The sequence below is a fragment of the Ips typographus genome, linkage group LG1 (assembly GCF_016097725.1).
Source record: "Ips typographus isolate SLU linkage group LG1, UJ_Ityp_2.0, whole genome shotgun sequence".
In the NCBI taxonomy this organism is placed as follows: Eukaryota; Metazoa; Arthropoda; class Insecta; order Coleoptera; family Curculionidae; genus Ips; species Ips typographus.
Genome location: NC_138422.1, coordinates 15696622 through 15716804, shown reverse-complemented (window position 1 = coordinate 15716804; position 20183 = coordinate 15696622). Strand labels below are relative to the sequence as shown.

General features: G+C 34.1%; 5 protein-coding genes and 1 long non-coding RNA gene across 8 annotated transcripts; 3 read left to right on the top strand and 3 right to left on the bottom strand.

Annotated features, from left to right (window-relative positions):
* Nucleotides 1-97: 97 nt before the first annotated feature.
* LOC145727436 (uncharacterized) lies at nt 98-1360 on the top strand. The gene is made up of 2 exons (XR_014177910.1): nt 98-450; nt 512-1360. It is a non-coding gene; the product is annotated as an uncharacterized LOC145727436 (long non-coding RNA).
* A 3007-nt stretch (nt 1361-4367) lies between these two features.
* Nucleotides 4368-8687, bottom strand: RnpS1 (RNA-binding protein S1). 2 transcript variants are annotated; one of them, XM_081995775.1, is made up of 6 exons: nt 8474-8687; nt 5721-5822; nt 5492-5611; nt 4950-5322; nt 4749-4897; nt 4368-4691 (listed from the first exon to the last, which is right to left on the bottom strand). In XM_081995775.1, coding segments are annotated over exons 1-6 (936 nt in total). In that variant the 5' UTR covers nt 8476-8687; the 3' UTR covers nt 4368-4501. The 2 variants fall into 2 exon arrangements, with proteins under 2 accessions (XP_081851901.1, XP_081851902.1); XM_081995776.1 differs by having other exon boundaries at nt 5492-5599.
* A 77-nt stretch (nt 8688-8764) lies between these two features.
* Nucleotides 8765-9606, top strand: LOC145740313 (nucleoside diphosphate kinase 6, mitochondrial-like). The gene is made up of 3 exons (XM_081995777.1): nt 8765-9096; nt 9148-9308; nt 9362-9606. The coding sequence occupies exons 1-3, from the start codon at nt 8885-8887 to the stop codon at nt 9505-9507; spliced, it is 519 nt and encodes a 172-aa protein (XP_081851903.1). The 5' UTR covers nt 8765-8884; the 3' UTR covers nt 9508-9606.
* A 37-nt stretch (nt 9607-9643) lies between these two features.
* LOC145740310 (uncharacterized) lies at nt 9644-11045 on the bottom strand. 2 transcript variants are annotated; one of them, XM_081995773.1, is made up of 4 exons: nt 10761-11045; nt 10164-10690; nt 9875-10114; nt 9644-9815 (listed from the first exon to the last, which is right to left on the bottom strand). In XM_081995773.1, the coding sequence occupies exons 1-4, from the start codon at nt 10808-10810 to the stop codon at nt 9655-9657; spliced, it is 978 nt and encodes a 325-aa protein (XP_081851899.1). In that variant the 5' UTR covers nt 10811-11045; the 3' UTR covers nt 9644-9654. The 2 variants fall into 2 exon arrangements, with proteins under 2 accessions (XP_081851899.1, XP_081851898.1); XM_081995772.1 differs by having other exon boundaries at nt 10164-10703; nt 10761-11041.
* Nucleotides 10913-17376, top strand: LOC145740309 (general transcription factor 3C polypeptide 3). The gene is made up of 14 exons (XM_081995771.1): nt 10913-11019; nt 11084-11409; nt 11467-11673; nt 11729-11911; nt 11964-12198; nt 12251-12365; nt 12426-12707; nt 15475-15605; nt 15874-16109; nt 16161-16301; nt 16363-16530; nt 16727-16879; nt 16935-17134; nt 17194-17376. The coding sequence occupies exons 2-14, from the start codon at nt 11307-11309 to the stop codon at nt 17344-17346; spliced, it is 2307 nt and encodes a 768-aa protein (XP_081851897.1). The 5' UTR covers nt 10913-11019; nt 11084-11306; the 3' UTR covers nt 17347-17376.
* On the bottom strand, nt 17366-20155 carry Cby (beta catenin antagonist chibby). The gene is made up of 3 exons (XM_081995779.1): nt 19863-20155; nt 19612-19727; nt 17366-17624 (listed from the first exon to the last, which is right to left on the bottom strand). The coding sequence occupies exons 1-3, from the start codon at nt 20029-20031 to the stop codon at nt 17553-17555; spliced, it is 357 nt and encodes a 118-aa protein (XP_081851905.1). The 5' UTR covers nt 20032-20155; the 3' UTR covers nt 17366-17552.
* Between the last annotated feature and the right edge of the window lie 28 nt (nt 20156-20183).

Here is a 20183-nt window from a genome sequence, read left to right as displayed (position 1 = left end):
GCGCCATTTTGAAACGAAAATACTTTGTTATTTGTAGGGTTGAAACATTACGAACAAATAACGAATGGACAATACAGGGTGTCCCACGACGAAAGACATCGATTGATATTGGAAATAGTAGTTTTCCTATTCAGTGTGCAAAGTTATGTTTTCCCACACGCGAAAGCAGTTAGACGAACGACGCGAAGCGGAGTTCGGATAAGCTTCAAGTGCGGGAAAACTACTTTGCACACGTGTTAGGAACAATATTTTTTCTACGAATGAAATATCTATACATTTTGTTTTTAATTTTTATTGATATTAAAAACAACAACTTATAACTATTTATTGTTATTAACAACATTAATGTTAAATGTACAGTTGGTCGCGTTTTTTAAATTGATCGCAGATTGAGCAACTGAAGGTAAAATACTGGTACTTGGAACTGCTTCACTTTCTTTAGGATTGAAGGTCAGAATTTTGTTACTTAATCCTTTTTTATAACTTGTGGATTCATCAATGTATTCTTCAGCTACCGTAGTCGATTTCCAACCCCCCAAGCGTTTTATGTCAGTGATTCCTTCTCCAGAATCGGCCAGGAACGTTGCCGATGATCGACTATAACTGTGCCCTGTGTAGAGTTCTGGATTTGGCAACTTCAAAAAAATAGCTATTTCAGAAGGCATTTTTCCAAAACTGTTTACTCCAACACTTTCCGAAAAACATTTACCCTTTCTGTAAACTAGGAAAAAACGATTGTTTGACTTTTTTAGACGTAGGCCGGTGTATCTTCTGTACAGTTGCAGGTAGGTTCCGTTATGAACTTCTTCTGATATTATAAAGTTTCTTGCTGTATGATTTTTGGAATCCCTAATTTTAACAATTATGAGGTTTCCTTTGTCTTCAATATCTGTAGTGGTTAAATTGGCTAGCTCTTCCCTTCGACATGCACCAGCAAGTCCGAATATAGTGGCAACTTTAATTAACAGGTAAATTTCATCTGGTGCGGAGTTCATAAAACTGAATATTTCTTCTTTTGTAAAAATTTTCGCCTTTTTAGGTTTAAAACCAACATTCTGCTTTTTCAGAAATGCAGTGAGCTTATAAAATTCTCCGATATCGATGTCTCTTTTTATTTTTATTACATTTTTGAGCATTGAATACTTTGACCACATTGTGTTAGGTTTGAATTCTTTGCTTAAAGTAACAAAATACGCTAAAAGTACCTCTTCCTTTAAGGTTTTTATCCCCTTTTGTTCGCACCATTGGGTAAACAACTCGTACTGTTTCTCGTATTTTTCTCGCGATTTGAGAGGCAGCAATTGCAAACTAGCCATGTTGGCGGCTTTTAGAACATCTTCCGGAAGTTCATCTTCAGTGATATCTATTATTAAAATAGTTTTTTTAACTTAAATAAGTAAGAATAAACACTGTTGTAGACTTTAAATTGCATATAAATGCGTTGTTTGACAATGAGCTTTGGTTTCTAAGGAAACAAGCCTCATTTTCAAAGACAGAGACAAGGTGGTTTATTTACCTAAACTGTACGGAAGAATAATGTGAAAAAAGTCGTGTTTTTTATATGAAACCCCTGAATATTATTACATTTTTGAATTCTACGCAAAATTCTAAGCAGATTTTATGTATAATAGTCTATATAAAACCACTGTTGCAAGGTATAATCAGCATTTTAAAAAGTGTGCGGGAAATTTTTTTTATAATAAGTAGCTTATTTGCAAACATTCGTAGAAATAGGAGAGTTTTGAAAATTAGGCTGTATACTGATGTGGGCATGCCCAATCTAACTAAAATATTTTCAAGATGGTTGCACTTCCGTTTATACCGGAAGTCGATCACAACTTTCTTATTTTAAATAGAACACCCTATATATTATTACCTATTTGGATTCCTCACAAAATTCTGACCAACTTTTGTATAGAATGCCCTATGCCTATCTCTAGCCGTTTTCGAAATATTTGATGTTTTCCAAAAAAGTGACAGTTGCAACGCTCAACATATTTTTGTACTATGTTAAAACCGTATTTCATTTTGCAATGAAACTTTGGGTTATTGTAAATAAAGGATCGTTTTATTAAACTGAGGGTGCGTAATGACTCATTTGTATACAGGGTCGTCAAAAAAAATCATAAACTTACCACTAAAAAAAATGAAAAATCTCAAGTTTTTTAAATAGAAACCCACATTTTTTATGACGGAATCATTTTGAGCATTAAAAATTACTATAAGTTTCAATTTACTTGCCTATACCTAAATCCAACCCATTTCGTTTTATTTGAGAATAAACATTTTTTTATTAGGCTGCATGGTTGGGATTAGCTGGTACTCTAGTTTGTCATGCTTTTGACACACGGTGATTTTGCAGGGCATGTTAATAACACTAGTTTTGAGTGTTTTGACAACTGCAAATAAACCTGCTCTTACATTATTCAAACCAAGATTACTTAAATCTGTTTATTATTTACGGAGAATGTGATAAAGTTGTGAGTAGAACATGTGAGGTATTTGCCGCTCGTTATCCACAAAAACCAAAGCCATCACCAAAAGCTGTCAAGCAAATAATTGAAAATTTTAACAATACGGGACAAAACCAATCCCTAACAATACAAATGTAGAAATTGCAATTTTGGGCTATTTTGTTGCAAATCCAATTTCCTCCATAAGACAAGTTTCCGTAGAATCAGACATCAACATTTCAATTAGTGCAACACTTAAAAGAGGTTGACTTTCCGAAGAGAGTTGTTTTTAGTGAGTTTTTGCTGACTCACTATGGAGATGAATTGTTCTTGAATAATATTATTTAGAGCGACGAGGCCAAATTCACTAAAAATGGAATGTTCAATAGACATAATTCGCACTACTGGTGTGACATAAATCCACACGTAATTAGAGAGAGAAATCTGGAGTTTTAATAATAAAAAATGTTTATTCTCAAATAAAACGAAATGGGTTGGATTTAGGTATAGGCAAGTAAATTGAAACTTATAGTCATTTTTAATGCTCAAAATGATTCCGTCATAAAAAATGTGGGTTTCTATTTAAAAAACTTGAGATTTTTCATTTTTTTTAGTGGCAAGTTTATGATTTTTTTTTGACGACTCTGTATACAAATGAGTCATTACGCACCCTCAGTTTAATAAAACGATCCTTTATTTACAATAACCCAAAGTTTCATTGCAAAATGAAATACGGTTTTAACATAGTACAAAAATATGTTGAGCGTTTATTTGCCTGTGTGTCGGATCCTCCTCTGCTGTCAATTCAGTGTCCAAACATCAACAGAAAAAGTTGCCTGATCAGGACAAACTCCCCGAACTTCTTATTTTTGGAAAATAGCTCAAACGTAAGCTGTTTCCGAAAATCTGCTAACCAAACAACACCTTTCCAGTCTCTTTAAAGGTTTCGGTCCAAATGTCTGAATTACTGGGGGAAGTACAAACTTGGAGACAGACACCATCAGTTGAACACGTTTGCCAGTCTCTTCAGAGCTTCTTCCAAGTTTTTTCTTTTTCTTTTACTATTTTTTCTCTTGAGAACTTTTGAAGTTTTTTTTTTTCAATCTGATTTTCAACAATTTTTTTTTTTAAATGACGACCACTTCCGCCTTGGCACTTTTAATTAGTTTCGCTCCTGGTCTAAAACTACTTATAAAATAAAATTTAAAACTAAAAAGCCTCAAGGACCTATAGAGGAGGGAACAACAAAAATAAATACTTGGGAGGCTGGAGAAGTCTCTAGCCTTACGACAATAACACACGTGGTTATCCTTGTGACAATAATTGTTAAGTTATTCTGTCCAATAAGTTGATACTCTGTTTCATGAGTTGGTTGTGATTGTTGATGTTTTTAATACTTGGACTTTACTTTTTCCTTAAAATTCACGGAAAACTGTCAACCACTCAAAGTTTTTCTGCAGTTTTTGTTGCTTGGCTTCAAAGTTACAAATGATATGAGTAAAATGACCCAACTTACACTTTCTGTAAACTTTGTTAGGAAATGTAGCAATTTTATTTTGCTCACCATGTTTTTTCGTCTTTGATGCTTCACTCTCTTAAAAACACTGCATCCATTAAGTTTTCTGCAAAAATGGCATTTTGAAATACTTACCATGCGAGCGACTAAACTTGTCACTTTTTACAAAAATGCTGAAACTATACTGATTCTTTAAACAATAGTTTTACTACAGACGACAAGAATGTACATTTTGTAACCAAGAAAAACGTGAATTTACAATTTACTGTTATAATATTGTTTCTACTTACACTTATTATAGCACAGCTTATTTATTACTCCCTCAAATAACCCAACCAATGTCAATTATAATAAAATCAACATTTGACTTAATAATGATGAAAAAAAAACCACAATGGTACTTCTTAGCTTGAATCTTTTATTTTAAATAAAAATGCATTAATACACACACAAAGTCAATAACGCAAGTCAAAATGCCTATTAATAATTACGTTTCATCATTCGTATAAACACCAAAGGAATATTTAGTTACTTATCGGGAACTGCTTCTTGAGCTTGACCTCTTTCTCCTTCTGGGTGGCGGACTCCTAGAGTGAGCCGGTCTACGTCTCGGAGGACTTCTCATCCTCCTTGGAGGGGATCTCCTTCTAAACCGAGGCGGTGATCTTCGGTAGGGTCCTCGTCTCATTGGAGGCAAGGGTGACCTCCTTAATGGCGCCATCCTACAATTTAAGTCATCAAAATCATCCAGTTCAATATATTTCAGTTGAAATGCTCACCTCGGTTTGGGTATCAACACGGGAGCGGCGGTGATTTCTTGTCCATCAACCTGACCGCCGTCCATGTGCTTCATAGCGTTTTCGGCCTCGTCAGGGTTACTATATTCCACATAACAATAACCCGCACCTAAATTTGCGTGGTTACGATCCTGGAATTATTTAAATTAGTTTGGAAAAATTTGCAAGTATAACTAAAAACACCTTAGGAAATTCCACGTGCTTGATGGTCCCGTACACACTGAAAATCTCCATTATATGCTCCCTGTTTACGGTTCTAGTTAAGTGACCGATGTGGATTTTAGTGGGACGCGGAGTTGGAGACCTCTTGCGCCTTTTACGCGGTGATCTGGACCTGGAGCGATGTCGAGCATCTCTTCCATCTTTGTCTTTTTCCTTCTCTTTGTCCTTGTCCTTGGTTTGAGAACTTCGCCTCTCTTTGTCTTTATCATCTTTCTTTGCATCACCTTTGTCATCCTTCTTGTCCTTCACATCTTTGTTCTCCTTGTCCTTGTCTTTTCTGTCTTTGCTGTGACTCTTGCTACGCACCTTACCCCTTTTAGTTGCAGACCTAGATCTATTCATAGAGATGAGAAAAGGTGACTTTTGTTCACAAAGAATTAGATTTTATTTATTTTAGATTTTGTTCATAAAGATTTTTTTATTTCTTTATTAGAATTTTCTATTTCTATCTATTTATACAACCTGTATAATATAATAGATTTACTGTACGATGAGTAACTTACCGTCTCTTGGGTCTGGTCCTGTCATTTCCACTGGAACTGCTGGATGAATCTGAGCTTGAACTGCTAGAGCGTGAGGACGAGGTGGAACTTGAACTGCTCGATGATGAACTATCAGATGAGCTAAAATGATTACTTGTTATCTTATCTAGGCTAAGTTGTTAGAGATGTACTACGCCGGTTGTTAATTTCGTTTTTTAAATGAATGAACTGATGTTATGATTGTGGTTACCTGCTATCGCTACTACTAGAATCAGAACGTTTGGTTTTTTCTCTCCCCCTGTCCTTCTTAGTTTCTTTGGAATCCTGTTCTGGATCCGTGCCTGATTTTGCCCTAGATAGAATTAAATTATAAACATTTTGAAGTGATATGTAGTCATGTGGGTTATTTTTAAAAAGCTTTGACACAGACCACGTTTTTCTCGTAAAACATACAATGAGTATCAAAATCAAGAATCATCCTAAACAATACAAATCAATTAATTTCAATTGAATGGGAAATCGGCGGAATCCGTCCGTCCGGAAATGATCTCAAAATTGAAATTTGTTAGAGTTTCCATGCTAATTTTCAAATCGTTTTCAATTCCATATTGAAACTAGATTGAGCGTTTGACAAAACGCAGAAACGATTGAGACGTGTCATTTGAGTTCCGATGCACTTATTTCTTCATATTCGTCAAGAGTGTCCACCCCACAAACTGGATGATGGTCTGGCACTCAATATTTCATCAAGCATGGCAAAATAGTTGCACTCTGAACGGACTTTTCCACTTGTCCCATTTTTATGCTTCATTTTATAATACATGCACTTCAAAGCTTTCCATTTATTTTTAATTTGCAAAACGTTCTTAGTAGTTACACCTTTCTTTACTAATTCCTCATAAACCAATTGGTAAATTTCTCCATTTTTATTCTTCTTGGTATCAAAACACCGATTGATGTTTTGTTTGAAAAATTTCCAGTAGAAGTTTTACTTCTTTGTCCAGCCAAACATTTCTGGTAGCCATGATAAGGTAAAACGTAATTATAGTAACAACAATTAATGAAATTAGCCTGGAAATTAGAAACAATTCAAATGATAAAATGAAAAATGTTTAGTTATGTTCTCTAACTTAAAGAAGTGAAAAATGACATTTACACGTTGACAATACACAATTGTGACGTATTTTCTCGATTTCAAAATCGTTTTCATTTTTAAGATGTTTCCATGCTACTTCAATCCCGATACGATTCCAAAAATCGGCGAATCGACCTTGAAGTGAAATAAGATTGAAACCGAATTGAAAATGGATTTACAAGGCAAAATTCAAAACTCAAAACGTTTTGAGAACGTTTTTAAAATGACAAAAAAAAAAGAAAACAAATGTGAACCCTTCCTATCGGAATTGTTTTCCTAGTAAAATTCAGTTAATGTTTAGTTAAATCGCTTCAACCTTGTCTTGTCACTATCATTTGACAAATTTAACGGCAACCCTATTATATCGGCAACCCTATTATATCATCCAACCTTAACCAAATATTCATGTGCATGAAACATGCTGGTTTCATTAGTAAGGGGACTTCTATTTGTTTCACTGCCTTTTATTAGAGATTAGAGAAAACTTGAAAAGCTCAAACACATAGTCTAGTCACTATAAGTTTGACTACAAACCCATGTTTCATAAAATTCTAGATCTTAATAATTCCATTTAAGAGTAAATTTATTGTTAACATTTTATCATTTTTAATAGTTAATGTTATAAACAACCTTACAACCAACAACCACTTTTGATTTTGATTGAAAAGTAAGTAACTTCTCTCACTCTAAATAATTATTGAATGTGAAAAGCTCACTATTTAATTTTGGTAGGTATCTAGATTTTTTTTTAATTATGAGAAAATGATTTCCACAATAGCACAACATTGATATTTCACACTGGTTCCAAAATTTAGACAAAATCTACTATGCTAGCCCTATTTGAAACAAACAACAACAAAACACCCAGTGTTGCATTTACAGAGAAAAACATAGAAAAAAAACAGCAGTCACTAACAAAACAAAATATCTGAAGAATGTGAAGTATGGTTATTATTGCTAATATTAAATTTTGTGCTGTATGGATGCCAATGTCAATATTTTGATCTTTGTCTCTCTTGCACTTTAAAAAGTGATCAGAAACAATATTACCTATATAATAGTAAGGAATTGGCCGAATTGGTGCAGGTGCTTGTTACTTGTATAAATTATAATCTAAGTGCTTTGTCCTCACAGAATTTTGTTGGTAACAAAGTAACTAATTTTCTTGAAAAAAAATGTGGTGATCTGGTGATGACAGAATACCTGGCAGGATACCAAATAAATAATGTATAAATCATGTAATGGAAGGAAGAAATGTTTCACTTATGATGATACTCTGAAGCAGCAAAAATTCCCAAGACTTGGAAAGAGACAAGTGTAGTAGTTATTCATTGGATAACAGGACCTACAGTCCACACTGGCTAAAATACTTGATAGGTTGATGAATTGGAATGAAAACTAATGTTAATAACAGACTATAGTAAAACACTTATGTTTTCTTTCTGATACTACCTCATAAACCCCCATTTGCATAGTCACATTTTAACCAGGTTTAAGTTGAGTTTGGTTTTAAATGTGACAAAAAATTACTGAAAGAAATTACAGTATAAATTGCATTTAACTGTCTGTTAAATCACTACTTTGGGCAAGATTTCAGAAAACCTGTGAGTATTTAGTCTGAATTAGAAAAGTAGTCAGCACTATATTTATTTTGCTTTCTAAGTTTACCATTCATCCTGTTCTACTCTGATGTGGTTGAAACAGTAAACTGGGCCATACACTAATATGAATTAAATTGTACTAAAATCTGCCAAAGTAAAACGCCAGTACTAAATACATGTTGTTGTGAAATGTGAAATAGGTGATATTTAAAAGAGCTTCACTTAAACTCCAAATGCATACTCTAACCTAACTTCTACAAAACTTACATTTTTAGCACCAAACGAGGTACACCACACTTGGATAATGAAATTCACTGAAATTACCCACGTCGACTAAACCAATTTCTAAATTAGTAGAGCACTACTAAAACTTCAAAAGCAGAATCGAAATATTAAAGAAAACAAGCTAAATGAACCCCTTGTTTCAGCTTGGCTTGAATGAGTTTGGCGTCGCCATTTTGTTTGCCATGTTTAGTTTAGCGTTTAGCGGTTTTGATGACATACGTCAATGTCTTTTTTTTTGTCATTTAAGTGTCAGTTTTGTTTGATTATCGTTTAAGAGGAAATAAATAAATTTTATAGGTTAGGTTAATCAAAAAAAATGATAAGCAAGTGACCAAAATTTAAGTAACTTGAAGAAATGCTGAAAATTGTTGTCAGAACACACAACAACATAAAATGGCCCTTTTACAACTAACTCTAGCAATTATTAAACCTCACGTTATCAAAAATCCCATTGCCCTAAGCGCCATACAAAAACTCATTCTAAACTCCAACTTTAAAATAGTCAAATCAAAACGAAAACTAATCAATTTAGAAGAGGCTGAATTGTTTTATGAAGAGCATAAGCACAAGTTCTTCTACAACAGGCTGGTCACTTTTATGACTAGGTAGGTAAGAGCAAAAAAATGATTAAGAACAATCAAGACAATTTTGTTTAGTGGCGATTCTGATTTATATGTACTAGCCAAAGAGAATGCCATAAAAGACTGGAGAACCCTTATGGGGCCCACTAAAGTTTATAAAGCTCAATTTGAAGCTCCGGACACTATAAGAGGAAAGTATGGTTTGTCAGACACACGAAATGCTACACATGGCTCTGGTATGTTTTAACTCGGCAGTGTATGTTCATTTACTGCATCTTAGATGTTGCAGATAGTCCAGAAACGGCCAAACGGGAGATAGGAATATTTTTTCCTGAATTTAACTATGACGAGTGGTTTGTCAAAGAAGAACCAAAGTTTCATGCAGGGTGTTTGAAGTTTATACCAGACAAATTTGTACATTTAGTGGAACAGTAGAATATTGGTTGTTTGAAATGCAGTTACCCCTTTATACAAAGTCATTATTGTTGTTGTTTGATAAAATTTTGTATACCTAATACATATTTTTTAATCTTGTAGGTTTTTTTATTCAAAGCACAGCCAAACTCAAAAATTGTTAAAGCTTCAAGCATTTATTTTAACAAAAACTTTTGGTCTTTGAAACACTTTGATTCCCCCATCTATCCTCTTCAACTCTTCCTCAATTTCCATTTTCCTCTTCCTCATTTTTAGGGTGTCATTCCTCACTGGCATCATATTCAATTCCTGTATTCTATCTGCATAGCCTGAAACCCAGCAATAAAAACCTCAGTAGACACTTTTAAATCTCCTTTTATTAGCTTACTTTGTCTCAAAACCCTTAAAGTTTCTTTGCGCTCTTCTTCAGGTAATAAAATATGGCCAGGAGGGCACTCAGCATCAATTTCCACTGTAGTGTCCTCTTTTCTATCTCTGAGATACTTAGGCACAACACCTCTTTGATAAGTTGAAGGGGCTTGTGCCATTACTTTTACCAGGCTAAGCTTTGGAGCCCTTGTCTTAATGTTTTTATTTTCTTTTATAAAGTCTTTGTTTTCATCAGTTGCTACAAAAATCACTTAAGTAAAAACTAGCTCAATTACTACTGCACTTACTCAAATTCTCAATTCCTGTAATAACTGTGTCAATTTCATCACCATGTCCACCTGGTGGTGGTGATCTACTCTTCACTGGGCTTTTCTTTGGAGATTTAACAATCCCAGGGCTGGGATATTTAATTACTCCAGTGTCGTACAGCCGAGACAAATCTTCTTCTCTTTCAGTTTGCATTGCACGATGAGTTAGCTTACTTTCCTCCTCATCTCCACTATTCACTTTGGCACTGTCTGAAACTAGCTTTCCTCTTCTAGGAAGTTTCAGTTTTGTCATCTTAGATTTCACATTTCTAGTTGTACTAAGAGTTCGAGACTCTATTGAGTGAGTAAGTCGTTTATCCTCGTCAGCTTTACTAAGATTTCCTAAACTTTTACTTGTTGTACTCTCTCTAGATTTTATTAGACGCGGAACATTTCTAAATTTGTCTTGCGCTGACAATCGCTTTTTGGGCTGTATTACCCCGGCCTCCTGCAGGATACCCTGCATCTGTTTTATGGACTTGACGTTTTCTTTAATAAAATTTCTCCTGTAAACAGGTTCTAAAAGTGAAAAATTCCATTGTGGTTTCATTGGTGTAACTGGTGAGTTGGACTTACTTGGCTCGGGGAAAACGCCCCTCAAAGTTGTAGAATGCATACTGATTCATAAGTTTTTGCAATTTTGAAGGCTCTATTTTCCCTTTTTTACTTGACAAAAGTTATCAAAAATTTTGCATGTCACTCAAGCACATGTCAAGGGAGGAAAGACCAGAAACTACCTGGAACTGTGCTATTATTAGAGTGGTCAAGTGCATTGTCAACTCATTGATTATTTGTTGAATAGTTTATGCAGCTTTTATCATTGGGGAAAGTCAAGGTAAGAAAAATAGATAAATAATAAACATTTTTAAAATCATAACAAACACAAACTGGGTTGCTAGGGGCAACAGTGTTGGAACTCGTTCGTCATTGGTCAGAATACCAATGCCATGTTGTTGTTGATTAAAAAAGAAGAAGAAGTTAGGTTAGGTAGTAATCTAAACGGAACATAACCCTAAAAAGCTAATAACTTTCCAAGCCAAATACAAAATATGAGACATTTTTGTGATTACACTGTTTAAAAACATATCAAATAAGTTCAGTGGTAATATACACTTTTCGAAAATGGAAGAAGAACGGTTATTGCAAAACATCCCTGTAAACATAACAGATGAGTTTGAGATTGATGAAGATGATGAGGAAATGCCTTCAGAAGATTTGGAGGAAGGTAAAGACACTGTCGTTTACCTTTAAACACCTTTCCTAGAAATGTTTAACATTTCAGCTCTTCCAAAATCCAGTAAAGTTAGTTCCAAACTGCCTCCCTCATTGAGAGGTCTTATGGGGGAAGCAAATCTTCAGTTTGCTCGAGGCAAAACCGAGTTGGCAAAGAAAATGTGTTTTGAAATTATCAGGCAGGCTCCTGATGCTTTTGAGCCTTATTTAACGTTGGCTCAAATGTATGAGAGTCATAATGTGAAGAAATATAAAGGTAAGTAGAAATTTGTCTAAATTGAAAATCTATTAATGTTTTTGTGTTTTTTTAGGTTTTCTGATGCTGGCAGCCCATTTACAGCCCTCAAATGTGGACATCTGGTGTCGGCTGGCAGATATAGAAATCCAGGATAATCAAATAATTGCTGCCATTAGTTGTTATAGTAGAGCTATCAAAGCAAAACCAAAAGAAACCGATTTGCATTTTAAAAGGATTAATTTGATTTTAGAAAAATGTAGGTCAACCAAACTGCTCTACTTTTTTATCTAGTCATTAATCTAATCTAGGTCCTACATGGAGAAGGAAAGTTCCCATTTTAAAGTTACATTTAGCTAGAGTGTTGCCAAAAAGCAAATCCAGTCAAATCTTATCAATTTGCACTGAAATTGCTAAAGAATATTACAAAGAAAAAAACTACATTCGAGCTATTGATGCTTTGAAAATCTGCCTGAATAGAATACCAGAAAATGTAACCCAAGATGTATTAAATATGACTCTTGAGTTGCTTTTGACAAGTCACAGGTAAAAAATCATCCTTTTAGTAGTAAATAAGTGTCAAATTAAATATTTTTAGATACTCTGAATGTTTGGATATCTTCACTCAGTTTTGTGGATTTCAATTTGACGTTACTGTAGGAACAAACATGGATATAACAGTGAACTCATTTGAAATGCCTGAAGATGTTCATGTAAGACTCATCCCTCAATTTATAATTTAAAATTTAATTCAAACAACTGGTTTACTGTAGATTGACATCAAAACCAAATTTATTGTCTGTCTAGTTTTTCTGCAGTCTTATCAACTGGTAGAACCGATTATTAAAAGCATGTTGGAGAAAGACAACATTGAAACAAGTGGAATGGTTTATTTGGAGATAGCAGAAGCTCTAATGGCTTCAGCTGTATCAGACCATTATTATAAACAAGCATTAAACTTGCTGATTCCATTAGTGAAAAGTAAGAACTTTTCTTTGGCGGCTATCTGGTTGAAACACGCCGAGTGTTTGACACATCTGCAAATGTTTGATCAGGTAAGTTTTTAATAATTTTGTTTTAATGCATGTTCAGTGTTTGTATTTGTGTTTAAATTGTCTGTATATTACCAAGTACTTAAATTATTGAAACTGAAAAGCTGGTGATATGATATTTTCCAAAATGAGAAAAATACAGAAATTGCCCTTTTTGATCTGGTTCTGCTACCTGAAAGTTTTTATTTTGATTTGTGTAAGATTTATACTTTTTGTAAAGATCAACACTGAAGAAATTTACGTTGATTTCACAATCTATTACGTCCCTACAATAGAATTAAGAGCATTATCTCATTTACTTTGAGAACCACTCAAAACATTTTAAATAACCAAGCTTGAGAGGACTTTAGGCTGAATACACTACAACACTACTGTCACACATACATTTGAAATGGTACTAGTAAGGAAGCAGGTACTAGTAAGGCTACTTGTAAGGAACAATAATATAAAGTTAGAAGGTGAAAAAATGGTAAAGTGTTTTCAGAGGTTTATCAGCAGAAGAATCTGCTGATTAACCATGCCACCAACCAAACAACAATGTCTTGACAAATTTTACCACTTTTTTCCGTTTTAACTTTATATTATCGTTCCTTCAGTACTATTTTAAATGTATGTGTGCCGTGTTTGTGTGTGTAGTGTTTGTTTTAACATATTATTTAAGTTTTTATTGTATTATTATACCTTAGCAGGCGAAACTCTAGTAAATACACTAATAAAACTAATTTTGAGACTTTGACTTTGTTATTTCTCTTTATATTTAGAGACTTCTATCATTTCCAAAATGATTCTAGAGGCCTCTGCCAATTTTAAAAAATTCTTGGAAAGTTTAGGACACTTTTAGAGGCCATTTTTAAGAGATTTATGTAGTGTTTAAAGATTTATGGCATTTCCAAAATAGTTTTAGAGACCTCTGGCAATTAAAAATTATATTAGAAGCTTTGGGACACTAGTAGAGGTTCCAAAATTATTTTAGAGACATGTGGCAATTTTTGAAAGGTTTTGAGTGGTATTTAGAGGCTTGTGGCATTTTCAAAATAATTCTACAGGCCTCCGGCAGTTTTTGAGGGATTTTCAGAAATATTGAGGTCTCTGGCATTTTTCAAATCATTCTAGAGGTCTCTGACAAATTTTGTGAGGTTTTGAGTTGTATTTATAGGCTTCTGGCATTTCCAAAATGATTCTACAGGCCTCTGCCAATTTTAAAAGATTCTTGGAAAGTTTAGGACACTACAAGTGTCCAAGTGTGTAAACAAATTTTGAAAGGATTTATGTAGTGTTTACAGATTTCTGGCATTTCCGAAATAATTCTAGAGACCTCTGGCAATTATAAAAAATATTAGAAGGTTTGGGACACTAGTAGACGTTCTAAAATTATTTTAGAGATTTGTGGCAATTTTTGAAAGGTTTTGAGTGGTATTTAGAGACTTGTGGCATTTTCAAAATAATTCTACATTCCTCTGACAATTTTTATGAGGTTTTGAGTTGTATTTATAGGCTTCTGGCATTTCCAAAATGATTCTACAAGCCTCTGCCAATTTTAAAAGATTCTTGGAAAGTTTAGGACACTTGTAGAGGTCTCTAACAAATTTTGAAAGGATTTATGTAGTGTTTACAGAGTTCTGGCATTTCCAAAATAATTCTAGAGACCTTTGGCAATTAAAAAATATATTAGAAGGTAAGGGACATTAGTAGAGGTTCCAATATTTTAGAGACTTGTGGCAATTTTTAAAAGGTTTTGGTGAGTGGTATTTAGAGGCTTGTGGCATTTTCAAAATAATTCTACAGGCCTCCAGCAGTTTTTGAGGGATTTTCAGGAGTATTGAGAAGTTTCTGGCATTTTCAAAATGATTGTAGAGGCCTCTGGCAATTTTTGAAAGGTTTTTGGTAGTATTTAGTGGCTTGTAGCATTTTCAAAATCATTCTAGAGGTCTCTGATAATTTTTATGAGGTTTTGAGTTGTATTTATAGGCTTTTGGTATGTCCAAAGTGATTCTAAAGGCTTCTGTCAGTTTTTGAGAGATTTTCAGTATTATTCAAAGGCTTGTGGTATGTCCAAAATGTTTCTAAAGGCCCTTGGTAATTTTTGAGAAGCTTTCAGTAAAATTTATAGGTTTTTAGAACTTCTAAAATGATTTTATAACAGCTTCTGGCAATTTCAAAGAAGATCAATAGTATTTAAGAAGGAAGGAACTGAATCTAAAGACATCTCGCAATTTTTGAGACTATTTAAATAATATTTCGAGTTCTCTGGTTATGGTAATTCTTGAGAGGTTTTCAGTAGTACCTAGAGGCTTCTGGAATTTTCAAAGTGTTTCTAGAGACCTCTGGCAATTTTTGAGAGGATCAGTAGTATTTAGGGATTTCTGGTATTTCCAAACTAATTTTAGAAGCCTTTGCAATTTTTCACCTTCAATTACATAAAGATTTAATTTGCGCAACTCTACCAGTTCCACAAAATAACACATCGCACCAGCGTAATCAGTTTTGAAAAACTATGCACATGTAAATATTTTCCAAAAACTACTCAATTTTTTTAGTTTTCAAACCAACAACATAAGGGTCAAAATTATAGACTTGTTAAAAAAATAATCAGACAAACTTGTACTGTTGTTATTCACATAACAACAGTACAGTACAGACAAACAGTACACATTTTCCGAATCTCTTACCTTCATGATGAGCGTGAGTTGCTCATAATCATGAATGTGAATGTGCTTTAATAACAAAATTGGAAAAATCAGTTATTACGTAAATATTAATGAAATTCCAGGCCATTGAAGCCTATAAAACTGTAATATCACTAGCTCCCAACCACATAGACGTCTTGTATCCATTAGCAATGCTTTTGCTTCAACAGGACCGTAAAGATGAAGCTTTGGAAGTACTTTCCCAAGATTTAAGGTAAATAAATTCGAGATTACACCATGATATTAAAAATATATTCAGTAACGGTAACAGTAACAATAAAACGTGGAAAAAGAAAATAAATATTGAAGTGTAAAAATCATGGCCATTCTTTTATGATAGTGTCAGGTGACAAAAACTCTGATTTGTCAGTTACTAGTATAACCACGTCATCTTGTAACTTATCTGCCAAAGATTACGTCACTGAATATTGTATTTCCGAAAATATGGTACTTTCAGTATTTTTGCAAAAATATTATTGTAGTTCAGGAAAATTACACGTTGCCGTGCTTATTGAACAAATGAAACTGTTGAAGCAAATTGGAGATTTGGATAATTATTGGAAATGTTGCGAACTGCTCCTTTCCAGGCATTGTATCGTATTTAAAAACTACGAGGAGCTGAGAATGGTGTTGACGTCAAGTAATAAAGAAAAATGGACGAAAATTGCCAAGTTGAGAATGGTTAAGGGTGGAGACGATTTGGAGTTTCGTTTATCCAGTATGTTTGATGTTCTTTTGTGATAGACCGTTCTAATTTTTGCGATTTTAGGCGTTTTTGAGCCTTCAGTTGAGGACGAGTACAAACTCTACTTAGACATTCTACAATTTGCTTACAAGTCTAAAGCTTATACGAATTTTCAGAAGTTTGCGTTTATGGGTTTGACGTCGAAAAAGTTTACAAGCCATTTCAGTAAGTTTTTATATTAATCGTAATACATAGTCGAACAGTAAGAAAATCAAATTTTTTTTAGCGGAAATTTTGGTCATCACTTGTTTTGCATGCATTTTCACCAAGGATTACTATCATGGTTACTTAATAGCCCGGGGATTTATTTTGCAGCAACCAGAAAACACTAATGCCTGGAATTTTTTCTCTCTTATGGCTATGAATGAGAGCATGAAAGTCAATCGATTCTTTGGTAAGCTACTTTTTAATTTAATTTTTAGCAAAAGAGATTCAGTGTACTAATATAGTTACTAAAATAAGTCACCACGAACGCCTATACAATAAAATGTCTCAGATTTAATGGTTTGATTGTGATAAAAGCCAGCATTTAAAGGATTTTTTTGTTACACAATAATTAATCTACAAACATTCTTTATTATTTTCTTTAGAGGCTGAAACCGTCAAATCCAAAATGCCTCCAGATTTGAAAGAATTGATGAAAGCCAATCACTACTATGTGGCAGCTCATTACTCACATTGTTTGACTTACTTTATAAAAGACTATAAAAATACCGAAAACTGTTATTCCGCTTTTATGATAGGTAAGTCAATAACGGTTTGTGTCTACTTTGTATAAACTATTTTTAATTAAAATAGCGCTAACAATGTTGCAACAATACTGTCAAAGGAAAAAACTGGCTCTGTCTAAACAAACCATGGTGGAAACTGTCACTAATTTGTTTTACAATTATGCGAAGCGGCGCAGCAAATACGCGCAACAGGAAGTCTACTACAACCTTGGTCGAATGTACCAACAAATAGGAGTTTTTTATTTAGCTGAACATTTTTACAAAATGGTAATGTTAATCTAACTGTACACTTTACAAGTCTTTGTTGACGGTATATTGTTTTCCAGGTTTTTAAGGTGCAAAACAAGTATTTAGAGCAATATCCCGAGTATTTGGACCTTAAACAGGAGGCCGCCTACAACTTACATATTATCTATAAAAGTTCTGGGAATTTTGAAGCAGCCCGACGAATTTTGTTTAAATATGTTGTGATTGACTAGTTTTGTTACATATTACAGCTTTAAGAATGTTATTTGTTTATTATTTATTTCATTGAGTTCAGTGCGTATTGTCTATTTGGAACTTTAGAAGGAGGGAAAATGTTTGTTGAGGCTGCTGAAAGCAGAGGAACATAATTTGTTAAAAACTTATTAATAATTTAACAATTAATAAACTACTCGTGAACTTATATCTGATAAAACAATGGTTATCTTCTGGACTTTTTAAGTTTCTCTAGCTCCTTTTCTAGCAGTTCTTTTTCGACGGTAGTTTCCGTTAACTGTAAATAAAAAATGCTTCTGTCATATTTAGGTCGTTTTGAATATACCATTTCTGTAATATATGTTGTAAAAAAATGCTAGATGAACCATTGGGAATGAAAAAAGAAAGATTTTCCTTTGTATTATTCCTTGTATAGTATCTGCAAACTACAATTGTTCACATCAGCAAGAAGCCAATCAATCAAGCTCTACAACCGTTGAGTTTGGCCTTTGTCGATTACCAAAAGGCTTTCGAAACCTGGGCAATTCTAGAATCCCTAGACAATGCAAGGATCGACTCTAGATACTCAAAACCTCATCAAACAAATCTATAATAACGTTTCCATTCATGTAAAAATAGATGATGAGTTAAAAACCGACAGCATTCCAATCAAAAGAGGAGTAAGGCAAGGAGACACCTCTCACCAAAACTTTCCAAAACGTCTTCAAATTTGCCGACGATATTGTGGTCGTTGCCAGCACAGGTGAAGAGCTGAAAAACATGCTTCGGGAGGTTGAGATGAACTTGAACAAAACAAAGATCATAGGTACAGAAGACATCCAGGTGACCGTTAACTACCAACCCCTGAAGGTTGTCTCCGAATATGTTTACTTAGGCCACAAAATTCAACTTAGCAAAGAAAATCAATCTTCCGAAATCACAAGAAGAATAGGGTTTTAAGGTGTATTTAGACGCTTGTGGCATTTTCAAAATAATTCTACAGGCCTCCGGCAGTTTTTGAGGGATTTTCAGGAATATTGAGAAGTCTCTGGTATTTTCAAAATGATTGTAGAGGCCTCTGGCAAATTTTGAAAGGTTTTCAGTAGTATTTAGTGGCTTGTATCATTTCCAAAATCATTCTAGAGGTCTCTGACAATTTTTGTGAGGTTTTGAGTTGTATTTATAGGCTTCTGGCATTTCCAAAATGATTCTACAGGCCTCTGCCATTTTTAAAAATTTCTTGGAAAGTTTAGGACACTTTTAGAGGCCTCTAACAAATTTGGAAAGGATTTATGTAGTGTTTACAGATTTCTGGCATTTCCAAAATAATTCTAGAGACCTCTGGCAATTGAAAAAAATATTAGAAGGTAAGGGACATTAGTAGAGGTTCCAAAAATATTTTAGAGACTTGTGGCAATTTTTGAAAGACTTTGAGTGGTATTTATAGGCTTGTGGCATTTTCAAAATAATTCTACCGGCCTCTGGCAATTTTTATGAGGTTTTGAGTTGTATTTATTGGCTTCTGGCATTTCCAAAATGATTCTAGAGGCCTCTGCCAATTTTAAAAGATTTCTGAAAAGTTTAGGACACTTGTAGAGGCCTCCAACATTGACAGACTAGGATTTATCCTTAAATCTAGTGAATTTCCTAAAAATTTGAAAAGGAGAGTGTTTGATGCCTGGGTGATGCCGGTTCTCACATATCGACTAGAGACAATGGCAACTACCCGCAAATTTTCCAATAAACTGCAAACCAGCCAACGAGCAATGGAGAGGGCTATGATAGGAATCACTCGAAGGGATAGAATCCCCAACGCGGAAATTCGTAGTAGAACTGATGTGACAGATGTTCTAAGGCTTGTGGCACAACTGAAATGGAGATGGGCTGGTCATGTGGCAAGGCAGGACGACCACAGGTGGGCACATAGGATACTAGTTTGGTGCCAAACCAAGAGAGACCAAACGAAGCATTGGTTAGGCCCCAGAGACGATATTCAGAATGTTGCAGGAAGGAATTGGACCTGGACTGCTAGAAATAGAAAGGCGTGTGGGATAAATACGGGCTGAGAAGAAGAAGAAGAAGAGCCGTTGAGAAGCGTTTTTCAATATTTCAATAACGAGGCTAAAAAATGAGTTAAAAAGATTTGCACTGTTTCCTTCTGTGACGAGAAGCTTATTTTGTATTTTTATTACTGAACAAACGATATAGAGACAGCCTTTGACCACTTTTATTCAGACACCTGATGGTATATTTTAGTTAGATTTTCCAATATTTTGTATATTTACCATATTCAGGACGACTTCAAATTTAATTTTCCACAAATTGTTTTCTTCTTGCAGTTCTTGATTGCGTTTCTTCAGCTTTTGACTCAATTTATGAGCTGAACTATTCTTTCCGGAACCTAAAAAATTATAAAAAGGCAAAAACTATAACTGCTTATTTATCTTCTAAGCCGCTGATCGCCACTTTAATAATCATATAACTCTAGGAAAACGGGTAAGAACCTCAATCAAGAAAATAATAATAATTGTCTTACATGGAACCCATTCGCCGTTTTCAAACACCAAAGCCTGATCACCCAATGAAATTTTTACTGCTCGATTTTCACCGATCAGTTCTTCCAAAAGTTTATCCGAGTTTACGTTAACATTGCTTTTTCTTATCGGAGTTTTTCGCGGTGAAAATTTATTACCAAACAACGGCATTACTGGTAAGTATACTTTTAAAATTGTTTAACTAAAGAAAGTCACAAAATTGATGCTAGATTTTTGCTATGAAAGGTTCTGTGAAATGTTTTGAATGAAGTTTTTGTTTTGTTTGTATTTGCTTCGTTATTGCCGTGGTAACAGTTTTACGT